Raw genomic sequence first — 19,296 nt, 5'->3', positions numbered from 1 at the left:
GCAGGAGAAAGATGAAAGGCTTTCTGCTCCTGTAAAGATTTATAGTATCGGAAACCCTATACAGGGTCACTATAAGTCAGAACCGACAACATGGTACTTAACAACAACAACATTCAATACTGTGCTGGAAGTCTGAGTCAGAGCTATAAAGCAAGAAAGGGAAGTGAAAACTATCCACATTGACAAAGAAAAATTCTCTATTTGAAGCTGATATAATCCTATACATAGAAAATTCCAAAAACTCAGCAAGAAAATTATCAGAATTCAATGAAAGATACAGAAAAGCAAAGAACACAAGATCAATATACAAAAATCAGCTGGATTCACGTATACTAATAAAGACAGCACTGAAAAGGAAATTAGGAAAACAATATCATTAACAATAGGTACCCAAAAGATTAAATACTTAGGAATAAATGTAACCAGAGAAACAAAAGACATATACAAAGAAAACTACAAAACACTACTACAAGACACCAACAGAAACGAACAAAAATGAACGAATATACCATGCTCATGGATAGGAAGACTTGAACGTTATGAAAATGTCAATACTACCCAAAGTAATCTATAGATGTAATGCAATCCCAATCCTCCAGTATCACTTCTTAAAGAGATGGAAAAAATGATCATGGACTTTATATAGAAAGGAAAGAGACCTCAGATAAGCAAAGCACAGCTTAAGAAGAACAATGTTGGAGGCCTCTCACTCCCTGACTTCAAAATTTGCTACATAGCCATAGTGGTCAAACCAGCCCAGTACTGGTACAACAAAAGATACATAGATCAACAGAACAGCAATGAGAACTCAGAAGTAAATCCATCCACATACATTAAACTGATCTTTAACAAAAAGACAAAACATATATGGGATATGGATAGTACTCAATAAATGGTGCTGGCAAAACTGGATATCCATTTGCAGAACGTAACAAAACCCGTATCTCACACCACATACAAAAGTGAACGCAACGTGGATTACAGACTTAAATATCAAACCTAGAACTATAAATATTATCAATGAAAAAATAGGGACAAACTTAGGGGCTCTAATACATGGCAAAAATATACTATCAAACATTACTGAAAACACACAAAAGCAGAAGACAAAATAGATGACTGGGACCTCCTAAAAATCAGGCACTATGTGCATCAAAATATTTTGCCAGAAGAGTAAAAAGGAAGCCCACGGGCTGAGGAAAACTATTTTTGCAACAACGTAAGAGAACAAGAACTAATCTCTAAAATTCATAGAAAACTACAATACCTCTACAAGAAAAAAATAAACAATCCAATTTAAAAATGGGCACAGGACGTGAACAGACACAAGAAGGCATTTAGACAACCAACACACATATGAATAAACATTCACGATCATTTGCCATTAGAGAAATGCAAATCAAAATAACAATGAGGTCTCATCTTATGCCAACATTAAGAACGAAGTTCAAAAAATGCTGGCAAGGGTGTGGAGAGGCACAGACATCCTACATTGCTGGTTCTACCACTCTGGATAACGGTATGGCACTTCCTCAGAAAATTGGAAATAGAAATACCTTATGACCCAGCAATTCCTCTACTTGGTATATATCCACAACAAATATGAGCCAGGACACTAGTAAATATATGCACACCAATATTCATCACAGCACTATTCACAACAGCAAAAAGATGGTGGAAGCCTACATGCCCATCAATGGAAGAATGGATAAACAAACTTTGTAACATACACACCATGGAATATTATACAACCCTGAAGAATAATGGTGAATCTGCAAAACACCTCATAATATGGGTGAACCTTGAGGACATAATGCTGAAGGGAATTACTGAATGACAAAAGGACAGATATTGCATAAGACCATTACTGTAAAAGCTGAAGAAAAGATTTCCATACTAAAAGAAATATTCTTTGATGAATATCAAGAGTAGGAGGGAGGGGAGACTAATTATCAGATTAGAGGGTAGACATGTTAACTGGGGTAACAGGAAGGGCTATATACAAGAAGGGAGAAGGCAATACACAAGAAGGGGGACAGTGGTAGATAAACAAAGGAGATGGGGGAAGCTCAGGAAGGATGTATAGCCTAAATGGGATAAGGTAAATAGTGACTTAAACATAACCTTGGAACAACAGTGTTCTATGACATAGAGACCAAGACATAATCTGAATGGGTAAAAGAAGGGGGGGAAAATGTTTAGGTGTTTGACAGTCTTGTAGCTATCAGCTTCCCCATCAAATATTGTAATATATTTAAGTATGATAGAAACAAATATTGAGAATTATGATTACAGGAACCTTGTAAACCTACCTTCAGCCTATAACTGATTGGATTTGCTAAAAGGGGAATTAAAATTTACCCAGGGAAATAGGCTTCTTGTTAAGTCTTTGTAGAATAGGGGGCCTTAAGTAGAATCCTGAGCCCTACCCAGAACCTTCTGAGTTGAGACATTCCCACTTGAAAAGACACAGAGACCAACCCAAACTACTGGGAGAACAGAAGAATCTTATTGAAAGAAAGACCTGTTGGCAAAAAGAAACAGACTGTTTGTTAGAATATCAAGCAAGTTGTTTGGTTTGGAGGGATCAAGGCAAGAAAAGTCAGACCATCAGGGAAAATCCCCTTCTAAGACTGAAACTCAAAGGGAACCCACAATTAGTCTAGTATGTTCACTGGTGACCACCTGAGTCAACTTGTGAGTCAAAGTGGGGAAAATGTAGTAATGAAAACATGGACTAAGTTTGGCCACGTTCGACTGATACCTGTTGACCTCGAGATGAACAAGAAGAGGAAGGCCTTGCTGGTCTGAAGTTTAGGGAGATGTGTAACTTCTGAGCCCATGGACAGTGACCTAGCCACTGGGGGTTAGAGTTGAAAGCGAAGCAGTCAGCTGGTCTGGAGTACAGGAAGGTGCATGTGAAGTCCCAAACGTGAAGTTAGTACACACCTGACCTGCTTGGATGGCTAGCTGAGCAGAACTCATTCAGTTGATGATAAAGATGCTTGACACTCAGACCAGCCTGGAGCGGCTAGAAGAACAGAAGATACTTCTTGAAAGAAAGACCAACAAGAAAAATACAAAACAATAATGGCAGTCCGACTGACTACTACAAGAACAAGCAAGTTGCTCGCCCAGGAGACATCAAGGCAAGTGGTCAAGTCCTCACAGGGCAAACCCCCTTCCAAGACTGAGACTCAATGGGAATACACGAGCAGACATGTGCTCTGACTGGTGACCACACTGGTCACTGATAAGGGGAAGTGAGGGAAAAACAGCAATGAAGTGGCAAGCTAAGTCCTACAACGTTCAATACACTCCTGTGAATCCAAGTGGAGACCTGGTTGGCCAGCAGTTTGGCAAGACCTGGGGACTCCTTGGCCCAGAGTCAGTGACATAGCCACAGAGGACTAGAGTGGAGAGTGAAGCGTCCAGCTGAGAAGAAGAGAGGAGCATATGCACAAGAACACTCACACTTGCAGATAATACCCACTTGACCTGGCTTCAATGACTGGATGATCAAAGCTAAACTAGAAGAAGAAAGAAGAGGCACAAAAGAGTAGTCTGATACAATTTGATGAACTTGACCTACACCTATGGATGCAGTAGCTCAATCACTCCCTAATCTCTGTAAAAACAATGATTCACAGATACTTCCATTATTGGACTTTCTTGCATTGTAATTATATTTTTACAGAATTACCAAACTGCACTACAATGCAATACACATATTAGACACTCAGATACAGATTAAAGACTAGAAATACTTAACAGTCCCAGTTTAAGTTCAACTGTAATTTAAATGAATATTTTCTTCCATCCAAGACAGCAGCATTCACTCTAACAATATATCACCATCCTGTGTCATTGTACGTATGAAAGACTCACTAGTAAGAAAATAGTGTCTATGGCAAGCACTAAAATATCACCCGTCCAAACATCTGACACAATCTTTTAAATAACTTTACCATGCTGTTATTTTTGCTGTTAAGTGCCATCAAGTCAGTTCTGACTCACAGTGACCCTGTATAGGGTGAGCCTGAACTGCTGACCTTACAGTTCAAACCGATTTTGCAGTGTGGCACATTAACCCACGGTGCCACACCAGGACTCCATTTATCATATGATCAGCTCCAAAATACAAGTCAAGCTTGTTAATCTTTTACTTAACACACTATAGCACTACATTAATATACAACTGCAGACTTCCAGCAAGATAGCAGACTACGCAGACACACTACACAAACTCTCTACATCAAAGATACAAGAGACACAATAAAACAGACACAGATGAAAATTCTGGCATCCTAAACTTCAGAAGGAGTCCTGCTGTGGTACGGCAGGATGATGTACTGGAGCACAAGGTTGGTTTGAATACAAAGATTAGTGGTTCAAACTTACCAGATGCTCCTTGGAAACCCTATACACTATTGCTACGAGTCGAAACCAGCTTGATGGTACTTAACAACAACAAACTTCAGGAAAAGGTTAGAAAGATGGATGGAGCGCTTTCTGCGATGACAGGCTGAGCAGGCATGGCAAGAGAGTCAGAATGACTGGTGAACTGCTGGCCAGATGCAGCTCAACCACCTTGTGAGTGAGTAGTTTGGGCAGTAGAGAGAGGCGTGGAGAACAGATGTGTGTGGACAACAGACAAGGTGCCATCTCTTCTTTATCCGCACACTCCCTTGGTGGCCAGAAGTGTCGCCAGTTTCTACTCTTATCCAACACAGCACAGACCCTGCTCTCCAGGAGTTCAGAACCACATAGTTGGGAGCCACAGGAATGTAGGGCAGAGTCCAGCTGCATTGCTTTGATGTGCCAATTTGGTGCCTGGGTTCGGGTAGGCTGGGCTCCAGACCTACAAAACCTGCAGAGCCACCAGACCAGCATTTGAGAAGTCACACTGCCCCCAGCTTCCCTGTGGTCCTAACAGACACTGAAACCAGCTCCATCAAGGACGCCCACAAACTAGTTCAAGACTGAGTGTATCATACATAGATAACACAAGGCCAATAGGAACTCCATCTAAGGCCAGGAACTCTGATTTCACACCCCTTCCACAACCACTTCCTGAGCTCTTTGAATTCTAGAAAGCGCCCTTAGTTTTCTTCCCTCTAGGTCTAACATCTGTACTCTTTGTTTTTACAAATATAACAACCCCACATGCCCTGGAGATAACAGACAATTTTAACTCACACACAAAAAAACAGAAAGAATGGCTCAAACAAATTACCAGGATGCAGGGCCAGAAAACATTTCTGAGGAAGAAAAGGTAATGGAACCAATTGAAAAAGAATTCAAAAGAATGATAATTAGGTACCTTCAAAGGATTGACAGAAAGATCTAAGAAAACAATAAAAACTTTAGAAGAACTCAGGAAAACACTACAAGAACACACAGACAAAATAAATGGCAAATTTTGAAAAAATACAAAACGTATGATCAGAAGTCCAAAAGATTAATACTAAATTCTCAGAATGGACAATACATTGAAAGGGCAAAGGAGTACATGCTACACAATGGAAACCCAAATGAGTGACTTTGAAAATATATCTCTCAATATTAACATGCTAGAAGAAAAATTAAAAAAGAGAATTTTAAAAACCCATAGAAAGTCTAAGAGTTGTGTGGGATACCATTAAGAGGAACAACTTATGGGTGTTTGGAATTCCAGAAGAGGAAGAGACAAGCACAGAGAAAACTGTCAAACAGTTGTTGGAAGAAAACTTCCCTAACATCATGAAAGATGAGAAGATACGTATACAAGAAGCTGAATGAATCAAAGAAGGATAAATCCCAAAAGAAAATCAGCAAGACATATAATGGTCAAACTTTCCAAAATCATAGACATGCAAAAAATCCTTAGAGCAGCTTGGGAAAAATGAGAAGTTACCTGCAAAGGAAAATCAATAAGACATTCTCTGATTTCTTAGCATAAACCATATAGGTAAGAAGACAATAGGATGACATATAGAGAATTTTGATAGAAAAAAAAAATTGCTAACTAAGAATCATGTATCCAGCAAAGCTGTCCCTCAAATACAGGATGCTTCCTGATAAACAGAAATTAAAGGAATTTGTAATGACTAACAAACTTTACAAAAAATGCTGAAGAGTGTTTGGACTGAGAACCAACAACAGCAAACAACAATCTGAGATTACCATAAATGACACCACCACCCAGAACACAATCCAGATATAAAAGGATTTCAAGGAAAACAATCCTTCAGGATTGGAAACAGGGAACCAGAGATATCAATGTATATAATGAATTCAACTACAAAATAAAAAGAGGGAACAGTGTAGATACAGAACTTACAAATGGACAGAAATCAAGACAAAACAGACTGTTTTAAGTGGGGAAAATTTTAATAAATTACAGGGTAAGCTCAAAGAGAAATAATACAGCCATCAAGGCAAGCAATCAAGTCCCTTCAGGACAAACTCCCAGCAAGACTGAAACTCAAAGAGAACACATGAGCAGGCATTTAAGGATGCTGGCGACCCCGTTGGTCTATTGGTGAGTGGAAGAGGGGGAAAGGCAGCAATGGAGATATGAGCTGAGTTCAACCATGTTCCATAGACTCCCATAGACCTGGAGATAAGAGAAAGAACAGGAAGGGCTGGTTGGTCCAAAGTGTGAAGAGACCTGGGGACTCCTGAACCCATGGACAAGGACATAGCCACACAGGGCTAGAGCTGAGAGTGAAACATCCAGCTAACATGAAATGAGGGGAAACGCACAAGAACAGCCAAACTTGTAGATAGGACCCATTTGGCCGAGCCTGGATGGCATGATAATCAGAACTTGCCTAGAGGAAGATAAAAAAAAAAAAAAAAGTTTGATAAAGGAAACAAGTGTAAATTGCTACAATTTGAGGAACTTGACCTATACTTATGGATGTAGTAGCCCAAAATACCAACTGAGAGAGGACTCTTCATATCAAGGATCAATCTTATCCCCTCTGTACACAGGGTTGATTGTTGTTGTTGGTAAGTGCCGTCTAGTCAGTGCCGACCCATAGCGACCCTGTACAGGGTTTCCGAGGCTGTAAATCTTTACGGGAGCAGAACGCCTCATCTTTCTTGCGCGGAGCAGCTGGTAGTTTCGAACTGCTGGCCTCAAGGTTCACAGCCCGATTCGTAACCACTATGCTACCAGAGCTCCTTACACAGGGTTGAAAAGGACGGGCAATTTAAGACACTGACTACCTAAAATGGGGTGCTATAAATGCATGAAGTAACTGGCTTACAAGTTTTCAAGAGGGAGTTCAGTTTCAGAGTGTGCAGGGCAAGGTATAATCCCCACTGAATAGTTTTCATCTTGTCTAAACAAGTCTGGTGAAAGGAAATGGGGATAAGATTCTATGATTCAATAGTGAGTAACTGTTATCGTGACTAATTGGGACTGTCACAACTGTAAAGGTAGAAGTTAATCTTACATGTATCAGAACTTAATTTACATTCACGGCCAAGTAATAGTCTAGTATGTAGAAACAATACTTGTTATTTATTTATCAGTTGATAAATACCTGGGTTGTTTCCAGTTTTTGAATACCATGAACAATGCTACTATGAACATTCATGCACTAATTTGTGTGTAGATACATGCTTTCTTTTCGCTTGGATAATGCTTAGGAGTGGAATTTCTGGGTCACCAGAGAACTCTTTTAATACTCTTGTTTACTAAGTAAATTTTTCAAAAAAAAACCCTGAAAACTATAAAGTGTGTTTATTCTATAAACCTAACTATCATGGCTATACTAAAGATATATAACATGATCTTATTTTCCATCCCTGAATTTTAGATATGAAAAAGAATTTTAATAGCATCTAATAAAATATCCTTCTATAATTAAAGAATCAAATCATTTTTCTAAATGAAAACGCTCATTTATAGGATGGATATGTACATGGAGTCCTGGTGTGGTGCTGTAAGATAAACCTTGTACTGCTGCTAACTACCAAACTGGTGGGCAGTTCAAACCCACCAGCTGCTCCCTGGAAACCTCATACAAGGTCACTATGAGTTGGAATTTTGACTCAATAATATATAACAACAACATTATAAACATATTTCATTTAAAATATAATCTCTAAACACAGAAACTTGGAATTCAACTAATTCAAGAAAGAAAGCATCTTTTTAAGTATATTATAGTACCCAAACCCTGATATGCCATTAAACTTTACATGTAAAGTTTACTTGCATTAAGGAATTAGTCTTCAATTAAAATTCTAAATTGGTCTACATTTGCTCTTTCAAAAATGTTTATCGGATCAAACTGACAAGAGCAACTCGACTATCAGATAGGAAATTTAGTGGGCAGTGAGTTTATGACAATGGGGGAAGGAAAGACAGGAGAGTGAGAATGGCTGTACAATTCAGAGAATGTAATTAATGTCACTGAACTGTGTATGCTGTTGTTGTTGTTGTTGTTAAGTGTCATCAAGTCGGGTCCAACCCACAGCGACCCTGTACAGGGTTTCCGAGGCTGTAAATCTTTAAGGGAGCAGAAAGCCTCATCTTTCTCCCGCGGAGCAGCTGGTAGTTTCGAACTGAGCTCCTTAGACACTATTAAACTGGTATATACTTTGTTGTGTATATTCTCAAAAACTAAATAAGTAAAAATTTAAATAAAATTCTACACTGATTTCTAAGATTGTTTCTCTCACTGTATTTTTTCTTTTATATATTGTTCATTAAAGGATTGGTGATAAAATTGCTAAGTCAGCAGTTCAAACCTACCAGCTGTTCTACAGGAGAAAGAGGAGGCTGTCTGCTCCCATAAAGATTTACAATCTCAGAAACTTCACAGAGGGTCACTCTGAGTTATAATCAACTGGATGAAAATGGATTTGGATTTCAGTAACAAGCAATAGGGAGTCCTGGTATGGCGTTGAAGGATAATGCACTGGACGGCAAGGTTGATTTGAACCACAAGGTCAGCAGTTCAAATACACCAGTCGCTCCTCAGAAACCCTATACAGGGTCACTATGAGTCAGAGCCAACTCAGTGGCACTTAACATCAACAAGTAATAGAGTAGTCAAGAATGTGCATTCTCCAATCAGATGACTAGGATTCAAATCATGATTCTACCAGGTAATTTAAATGTATAAACCTGAACAAATTCTTTCACCTCTCTGAGCCTCAGCTTTCTCATCTGTAAAGGGAAGATAACAGTGGCATCTACTTCAAAAGTTTGTTCTGAGATTTAATGAGATAATGTATAAAACTCAGGACAGCACAATAAATTGTAACATTAGTTTTACAGCAGTCTGGACTCTGGTCAAAACTTAAGAACATATAAACACATTTCATGTAAGATTACCACAATTCATGAGACCATCTAACAGCTAAAAAGCACATTTTAAATTATAATGCAGATATTTATGCAAAAAAGTAACAAAAATAAACACACATACACACACAAAAAAACTATGCTTATTTATCTCCATATCTAAGCATAAAAATGCTTAGAAAAAGTTCTGAAAATTACACAACAAACAAATAACACTTCTGGAGTAAGAAAAGATGTTGGGGGGGTTGAATATGTGAAGGGGTACTTACATCTTTTACTCTAGATACTTGTGGTTTGAACTTTATGATGCTGTATTCTAAGTATTTTATAATTTAAAATTGTTTTAATATATAAAAGCTTTAAAGTCCATATTGAAAATTCATTTCTGCTTGGCTCAGCTAGAATAAGTCTGAAGTTATGTATATAAAACTATGAGTATAAATCTGAAACCATTGATAAAACCTGAATACACAAAGTTTGTTATATCCTTACATTTAAAATCTATTCCAAACTGTACATTGGCAAAGGATATGGTACTAATTACCAAAAACTTCCATGTTTTCAAATGCCTATGTAAACTCTCCTTTTTTTCTTTACATCTGTCAGCTATTCTCTTTAATGAATAGAAAATTTACAAGGCCAAACAAGTTTTTCCAAGGTTGTCTCATTTGTTTATATAAACACTCAAATCATATCAGTGCTCAAAAGTAAGCAAAAGAACAAGTATTTTTATTGCTAGGAGTAGTAGAGGTAACTTTTAAAGAATGCTAGCTGACTCAGAAAAATAATTAACTCAGGTTCTTTCAGTCTTTGGAAGTCTGTCATATGACAGCATTTCAGTTATGCACTCAAAAAACAATAGCTTTTAAAACAGCAAAAGAGAGATTTTCTTACAATTGTTCAGAAAAATCTATAGTTTATGATTACTGTTGTGTTGTTAAGTGCTGTCCAATTGGTTCCAATTCATAGTGACCCTGTATAGAATTGGTAGGTTTGAACTGCTGACCTGTAGTTAGCAATCCAGTGTTTATCCTATAGTGTACCATACCAGGACTCCAATATTTCCGACTAAATATCTAGCAATAGTTGGCTTTTATGTGGGGGGAGGGAACAGTTTAGGGGTAGATCTAGATTCTAGTTTTAACTCCTATCTTTACTAATAGATGACTTTGCGTAAATGACCTATAAACATCAAACTCTTGTTGTATAAAGGGGAATCAACCTGTAATGCTCTATCACCTAAGAATCTCATAAGAAAAATAAGAAAGCACCGCAAAAAGTATAAAACCCTCTTTAAAAATATTATTTTGCTGTATTAATAGCTCAGAATTAACATCACCAATCACAAAATTGCCTATGATTCCATATAAGTTCCTAATAGATAATGATTTTTATACAAAGACTACATATTGATAATTGAGTTCATGATCTACAATTACTTAGTAGGTCAACCTTCTGCCCTTTGACCCTCCTTGGGCTTGCAAAAATACAGAATGCTCCATTGTTCACATTTCACCATTCAAACATTTATATAGTGCCTAGTCCCTTGTTCTCAAGAGCTCACATCTGGCACAGCCATAGGACATTTGCATCATAGTTATTTCACTGTCTATATCCCATAATGGAAGTATGTACAAAGTTCTATGGGAGTATAGAAGAAAAAGCAATTAATTATTCAGTTAGTAGGAGTTTGTGAAGGCTTCTCATTGGAACAGAGCCTCAAGAGTTGAAGGGGAAAGGTCATTCTACAAGACAAAACAGCAAAAAAGGCACTTGTTCCAGGAACAGTGAGCACTGTCATATAGCTAGCTAGTACACAACATTTGGAGCAAAGGAAAAAAAGAGTAATCAAAGATAGAGCTGGAAAAAAAAAAAAAGAAAAGGAGAATTTTTTTAAGGCTCTGTAAAATAAGCCAGGGCAGTTAACCAAAAGGTCAGTGGTCCAAACCCACCAGCCACTCCTTGCCCTACAGGGTCATCATGAGTGGAAACTGACTCAACAGCACTAACAACAATATCAGGCTAAATACTAAATGCTAATGGAGCAACAACAAAGATTTCCCAGAAAGAGTTTGGCTACTCTAGTAGCAGTGAGAGAAGCAGAACACTAGTCTGTAGAACATTTCAGCAGCTAACACATACTACCATTTTTCTTGATTCAAATAGCTATCAGGTAACATACATTAAAAACCGATCTTACAAACTTTCCACTTAAAACTCTGAATGAAATATCCCATCTATCAAAGTGAATAGACACCAAGCTTTAGCATAAATGTTGTTAAGTGCCACTGAGTTGGTTCTGATTCATAGTGACTCCGTACAGGGTTTCCAAGGGACACATGGTGAGTTTGAACTGCTGACCTTGTGGCTCAAACTGATCTTGTGGGCCAGTGCTTTATCCCACAGCACCTCACCAGGACTCCTTCACATAAATGTCATTAAATGCTGTCGAGTCAGTTCCAGACTCACAGCGACCTGTATAGGGTTTCCAAGGAGAGGCTGGTAAGTTTGAACCAGCGACCTTGCGGTTCCAACGGACCTTGTAGTCCAGTGCTTGATCCTACAGCACCACATCGGGACTGCTGAATATAAACAAAACATAAGAAAACCAAATAGGAGCATGAGAAAATTAAGAATGAATTTAACCTAAAAAATAAAGCTAAATAACTAAGTAGGGGGAAATGTTTTAAGTGAATACATTATCCATGTGTTTAACAGCTTGAAATAACAGATAAAATATTTCATTCTTTTTCCATTACTATGAAAAGTAGCATAGAAAAAAATGAATATGGAATCCTGAGCTTCTGAACATGTCTACATTAATCCATCATCGATTCTGACTCATGACAACCCCATGCGTACAAAGTAGAACTGCTCCATAGGTTCCTGAAGGCTGGGACCTTTACGAAGCAGAGGAGCAGGCCTATCTTTAGAGGCACCTCTGGGTATTTTTGAACCACCAACCTTTTAGCTAGTCATAGACAGTTTAATCACTTATGCTAAGAGGGAAGCCTACATGCATTAAATAAACAAATTAATTACAAAACCCAGTACCTCTCAATGATCTTTCTACTTCAGCTATCACCAACAACAAAATTAGGTATCTGTTAAAATAAATGCACAAACAAAATGAATGTATGATGTGCCATTCTCCCGAAAGCTGAGGCCAGATCTTTGCAGCCATACTTATATATGTAAAGAATAGGGAAGAAACTGTCTCGGTTGCCAAACTCTTTTCTTTGCAATGATTTCTTTGCCTTGTCTTTGGAATGTGCCATTTTCCTGCCTTTATGCCTTTACTTATTTCTCAGTCAAGAAATCCAACAATGTATTGCATTAGGCAAATCTGCTGCACAAGACCTTTTTAGAGTATTGAAGAGCAAAGATGTCAGCTTGAGGACTAAAGTGCACCTGACCTAAGCCATGGTATTTTCAAGAATCTCACTTGCATGCGAAAACTGGACAGTGAATAAGGAAGACGGTAGAAGAATTGATGCTTTTGAGTTATGGTGTTGGAGGAGAATACTCAAAGTGCCATGGGCTGCCAAAAGAACCAACAGATCTGTTTTGGAATTAGTGCAGCCAGAGTGCTCCCTGGAGGCCAAGATGACCAAACTTCGGCTCTCATACTTCAGACATATTGTCAGGAGTGACCAGTCGCTGAAGAAGGATATCATGTTTGGTAAGGTGGAGGGTCAGAGAAAAAGAGGAAGACTCCCAACAAGATGGCCAAGTAGCAGCATCAATGGACTCAAGCATGGCAACAGTAGTGAGGTTGGCCCAGGATCGGGCAGTGTTTCGTTCTGCTGTACATAAGGTCGCTGTGGGTCGGTACCAACTCAATGGCACCTAACAACAACAACCCAAAATCTTTCCCCAATTGAGTCTACATTCTGTCCTTTTTCCAGAGTCCTAAATTACATCTCACCCATGAAACCTTCCCTGAAATCTCCAGCCCACAGAAATTCTATCTTTGCTGAAGTCCTAATAGGCAAATTAATATGCTTGTCTTTTTTTACTTTCTGGCAATTAATTATTGTCATTCCTACTGTCAACGTAGGCTACATCCCCACAAAAATCACATCACATCTAAACTGTCACAGAGCCTAACGTGCAGAGTAGCTATGAGGTTGGGTTTTAGACTCCAGAGTCAATAGTCAAAATATCAACTCCTAGCTCTACCAAATCCTGGTATGGTCCTGTAGGATAAGCACTGCGCTGCAAACCAAAAGGTCAGCAGTTCAAACCTACCAGCAACTCCTCAGAAACCCTATGAAAGGTTGCAATAAGTTGAAACTGACTTGACGGTTCTCAACAGTAACTCTATTTATTAGTTGCGTGAACTTTGGTAAGTTAACCTAACCTCTCTGTCTCAACGTCCTCATAAGTTAATATGGGCAAAATAAGCACCCATCTAAACAGTTATTTGAGAATGAAATAAACTAACATGCAAAGCACCTAGAAGAGGCCATGGTACATAGTTCTCAGTAGTAAGTGACTGCTAGTCAGTTTTTCTTGATCCAGGCCACTCTATACATTAAAATACCCTGCACTAAAATTGTCATGAAAAAACAAGTGCTCACAAATAAACACTGAGTTTAAGGGGAAAATGAAGTAGATTATTGATTCAATTACTCACTTGTCACCTATCCCCAAAGTCCCAAATCAAATCACTATTTGCTTTGTCCACTTAATATCCTTCTATGTAATGACAAGTAGATTTGCTAGTTCAGTGATACCTCAAGTCAAAATGTTGAAGCACTCTTTCTTAAATGACCAGTTTGTTATGTCTGTATTCTGCTCAGAACCCTCCATGGCTTTCCATAAGCCATATGCCCACGTATCCCCCTTGGTAACCAGGGTATTTTACTCTCTGGCACCACTCGATCTACTCAGTTTCATTATTTAACATCAACAAAAGAGTAGGACAAAGTCACATAAGGGCAGAGTCCTCCTCCTCCAAAGTCAAACAATTACAAAGACAAGATGCAAGTATAAATTCATTTCATAGAATGAATGCTCACCTATAGCTATTCTACAAAAGAACTCTCCATTGCAAACACCAGCACTCTCTTTAGCATTTAATCTTACTTACATAATAATTCATCAACTGTTCTCAAGGTACAATCATCACTCTATCCAAAATATAAACTCCTTGAAAGAAAGAAGAGTTTCTTACCAGTTCTTATAATTTCTTCCCCTATAACTATGCCCACCACTAAATGGTCATGAAAGAACAGGTGCTCAAAAATATGCATTGACTTCAAATAAAAAATGAGGCCAACTACCATTTCAACAGTCGGTTGTCACCTGTCCCCAAAGCTTCAAATCAAACAGTGCCATCCAAATCCAAATCCACTTAATCCTACTATGTAATGATCATATAGGTAAATGTGCTTGTTCAGTGATACCTCAAGCCTACAGAAAGATTAATAACTATTCTAATATCTATTATCTAGTCTTTAGTGCTTGACCTTCAAAAGGGAGTTTAAGATGACAAGGCTAGCTAGCATCCAAGCAGGGCAATACCCAATTACTAACTCTCTGAAATTGGCAGGTTCAAATCCACCAGCCACTCCAAAGCTGGATCCTCCTACATTCAGTCTCTGAAACCCTAAAGAGCAGTTCTACTTTGTCCTGTAGGGTCGCTGTGAGTCAGAGTCAACTCAATGGCAGTGAGTTTGGAGATTTGGAGGCTTTTGTTTTTGTTTTTGTTTGAGGGAGGGTGGTTGGTTATATCCTTGAGATGTCATTTTGAGGATTAAGATGTGCCTGACCTAAGCCAAGGTATTTCCAATCATTTTATGCATGTAAAAGCTGGACAGTAAGAAAGATGGAAGAAAAATGGATGCATTATATTATGGTATTAGTAAAGAATACTGAATATACTATGGACTGATCAGAGAATGAAGAAATCTGTCTTGGAAGACAGCCAGAAAGCTCCTTAGAAATGGGGATGATGAGACTTGGTCTCATGTACTTTGGGTGTTATCAGGAGGGAGCAGTCTCTCTGGAGAAGAACATCATGCTTGGTAAAACAGAAAGTCAGTCATAAAAAACAGACCGGCACAGTGACTGCAAAAATGTGCTCAAACATACCAACGATAGTAAGGACGGGACAGAACAGGATAGTGTTTCATTATGTTGGGTCACTATGAATCAGAGTCAACTTGGCAGCACCTAACAACCACAACAGTGTATCCCTGAAAAGAATATTTGGGAAAGATTATTATAGTCTATAGAAAACCCATCATCCTCCAACATGCCAGTTTAAATATAACACAGTCCATGAATTTAGCATTAAAAAGTGTCACTGGGATTTTCATCTGCTTCTTTACATTTTGTAAAATTTCTACAGTGAACATAGATTAACTGGATAATGAGTTTCAAGTGTTTAGTATTTCTTCCAGGTTTTACTGAGCCTCCCATGATGGCCAATACAGAATGCAAGTGTCACCCACAAATGAAAGTCAACCAGACTGTTACTCTAATTTTCCACTTCCCATCTTTCCACTTTCCATTGTCCAAAAGTATCAATATGGAACAACATTCTCAACTTCAGTTGTTTGCAATTTAAAAATTAAAAATAAGCTATCATACGACCAAAAAAATATCAATTTCTCATCACCATCCTACAATTGAAGACTGCTATTGCAAATTTCAAAGAGTCCTGGTAGCATAGTGGGTTATGTGCAGGGCTGCTAACTAGAAGGTCAACAGCTCAAATTCAACAGCTGTTTTGGTACAGATTTACAGCTTCAGAAACCCTATAAAGAGTTGTTATGAGTCAAAACAGACTTGATAGCACATGGCAGCAGCATAGCAAATTGCAAAGAACTCCCTAGAAGATTTCCTCTTCCACCAAGTATTAGGGCTGTAATATGGCTGCTACAGTTACAGGGTGCTAAGTAACACATAGGATTATCTCAACTTTCAAACAACAGTAAGTATTATTATCACCACATGGGAAAACTAAAGTTTAGGGATTTTTTTTTTTCAATGCCTGTAGTAATATTTTATAGGAGGAATTTTTCTGTTATACAAAGAAATTTTCTGGAAATACTTATTAGTCCCAGAGACTTTTGCTTACATAATATTTTGTTATGAGACAATTGCAGTAGAGATCCTCAGACTAGAAATTCCACAGAGAAAATAATTATTTGGTCAAACTATCTTCTTTGGAACTGTGTAGCTTAAAGTGTCTGGAGCATACTAGATGCTCAATAAAAACCTACAGTCTCATCAAATCTAAATTTGAAATATTTAATTCCTAAAAGAATTTGAATGCATGGCAAGTTCTGACTGGCCATTTGCTTTCATTAGACTAGGCTGCGTAATAGCCAAAAATTATACATACACCTAAAGTATTAGTTTTGTAATCCTGAGTATAGTTTAGCTAATAAAAAAAAAGTGAAAATAGTAGAAATAAGCCAAGAGTATTCTTAAAAGACAAGTTCTTCTAATTTACAAATTTCATTCCATATTTTAACATGTCATCTCAATTCACACACTAAGCATTCATTATTGATACATTCTTAGACATCTTGAAATCAACTATTATCAGGGCTTTAGTACACTGTTCCTAAGATCATTATTTCTCAAATAAGTAAAACAAAATTGCTAAGTCTCCTTTGAGTGCTGGATCAAAGAAAGAAAAAAAAAGTACACTGTAAAGAATGTACTGTGAGGAAACCTGTTATCTGATTATGCTGCACCTTTAACGGTTGCCCAGGGATACAAAAAGGCAAAAAAGTAAAAGCCAGTTAAGATTATAGTAGTTAAACGATCTTTGAATTAGATTGCTAAAAAGATGAGTTCTATGAATATTCACTAATGGATTCTGGGTAATCTATGAAGTCTCTGAGACACCCAAATTTTAGCTTTCAGGGAAGAAAAAAAGGGTCTGTTCCACTGGTAAAAGAGCATGTGGTGTTGTACAGAAAAATTAACATACATTTCAGTTCCCAACCTACACACAGTGTAGGGAGCAGGTATTATGCAAGCATACGGCACTTTGGCAATCTTTCTCTCCTTTCTTTAAAAATAACTTATAAAATAACTCCACAATTCAATAACTGCAGAAGTATGCTTTCTCTCTTCCCTTTGAAGCTCAGGTTTCTTTCATTTCAAAACACTACTCTTGAAGATTTAAATTCTTCTCTTAAGAAAGACAATCATTTAACTCAGAAAGAAGGAGCAAAAAGTCAGGAGGTGAAACCTGAGATATTCCTATTAATCTTACATAACTTACTTTTAGTTGGAACTGATTGTGCAGCTCTTCTAAAACATCAAGTTTAAGCACAAAACTGAGCTTGTTAATATACTCTTCACGAACATCAAGAGTTTTAAAAACTGAAAGGACCTTACATAATCTTTTGCTTGTATTCTTAAAGTACAAACACCCATATGTATACTAGAGAGTCAACATAAAAGTTACAATGGTTACACTTCAAATGAAGAGTACTGAATTGATCCTATCACATCTAGGTAATATAATAATTGATAGAACTGGATCCAATTTTAGAAAACAAGTCGGTTTCTTAACACTGACTTTTAAATACTTAAAGTGTGCATAAGTATTTTTAAGGGACAGTACTGCAGGGAACATCAAAAAGCAATTTTCAAAAAAGTAATGTACAGATGTTTGCCAACTTGTAAACAAAACTGTGAAAATGTAAAGTTACAGTTTTTCGTAATTAAATTAGTGTTGATCGTTGCAAATTACTGCCATAGGCCAATATGTACCTCTTTCCAACACATAAGTTTGTTTAGCTATGCAGTTGCTCTTACTAGAACCGCAATGATCAAAACCCCACTAAAAACTACTTGTCAAGTATATCTCACCACTGAGACACTTGAGCTTACTAGAAACTCTGACCACTTAGTCTCCCAATGGCTTTGGGAACTGCTACTTGCTTCATCAAGCACTGAATTGCAAATTCACCTTTCTGAAAAGAGGTTAAGAGAGAAGACAAGTTTCACTATCAAGTTTTCCAAAAGGAATTAGGGTTTGGGATTTCACTGGGAATGACCATGTTATCAAGATGACATCCCTCCCTGGGTATTTCATTACAATACCGTCTCTGTTTTCCATTCAACCATCTCAATTAAATTTCCACCAGAATCGGGCACACCAAAAGGTAGATTCTGAGGTCTTGCTGAAATGTTCTCTGGGGGTGAAACCCTGGGTTGCTACACACACAATGCTTCTAACAGAGAACACAGGGAAAGGAAAAGATTGTCAGACAATGCGATGACATTACCTTGCCTGTCTTGTGATCAAACCAGACGAGAGCATGGTTCCTTGACAGCACTTTGCAGTCAAAGGTGGCATTATTTTGTGCTGGTCGACATCGGGCCACAGAGCGACCGATTTTGATGGGCTCGTCCAGGTAGACATGACGCTCCTGAAACGGGTGCGAGTTCGGGCGGCAAGTAAAGATGGCCAAGGCTGACGGCATCGAGGACAGATGTGGTGTCTCTCCTACTAGAGACAAAGAGGACTTCCTCCAGATTCGGACTGCCCTTCACAAGCCTATACCACCTATCCCCCCCAAAATTTTAAATTAAAGCAAACTGTGCATGGTCTAAACATAACCAGTGGGCATCAACAACTCTTCACTTGGGTGGGGAGACAGGCGACCGAAAGCCCCATCACCTCCTTTAAAACCCAGCGGCTCCCTGATCACAAAAAGCCCCCAGCTGGCAGCTTTCAGTTCATCTTCTTCCCTGGGAAGGACCGGCTCAAACATCGGACAGCTTCGGCCAAGAAAACTCCTGGAAATCAGTTTGGGGACTGGAGGTATCCAAGCAGATGAGTCACACACCAATTCTTGTGTTTTGTTTGAGATCGCGGCCGCTTTCCCCCTACGGTGGCGGAAACGTTGCAGCACTGCAGCATGAAGGAAGGGTCGGGTCGGTGCAGCCACGAAGGTCTCTCGGGGCCAAAGAGAGGTGCAGCCGGTTACCGCGGGAGCCACTGCCCGTCC

At 38.4% G+C, this 19,296-nt stretch overlaps 1 protein-coding gene across 3 annotated transcripts in view; it reads right to left on the bottom strand.

The window, feature by feature from the left end:
• SLMAP (sarcolemma associated protein) overlaps positions 1-18,975 on the bottom strand; it is a 178,636-nt gene extending 159,661 nt beyond the window's left edge. For 2 of the 3 annotated variants that reach the window (XM_006862072.1, XM_006862074.1), the window contains exon 1: positions 18,571-18,861. In XM_006862072.1, the coding sequence (XP_006862134.1) occupies positions 18,571-18,768 (198 nt within the window). In that variant the 5' untranslated portion in view covers positions 18,769-18,861. Of the gene's footprint in view, positions 1-18,570 lie in introns of all 3 variants that reach the window. The other variant, XM_006862073.1, reaches the window with a different exon arrangement.
• Between the last annotated feature and the right edge of the window lie 321 nt (positions 18,976-19,296).

This window comes from Chrysochloris asiatica, unplaced genomic scaffold, assembly GCF_000296735.1.
Source record: "Chrysochloris asiatica unplaced genomic scaffold, ChrAsi1.0 scaffold00046, whole genome shotgun sequence".
In the NCBI taxonomy this organism is placed as follows: Eukaryota; Metazoa; Chordata; class Mammalia; order Afrosoricida; family Chrysochloridae; genus Chrysochloris; species Chrysochloris asiatica.
This window is presented reverse-complemented; position numbering and strand designations above follow the sequence as displayed.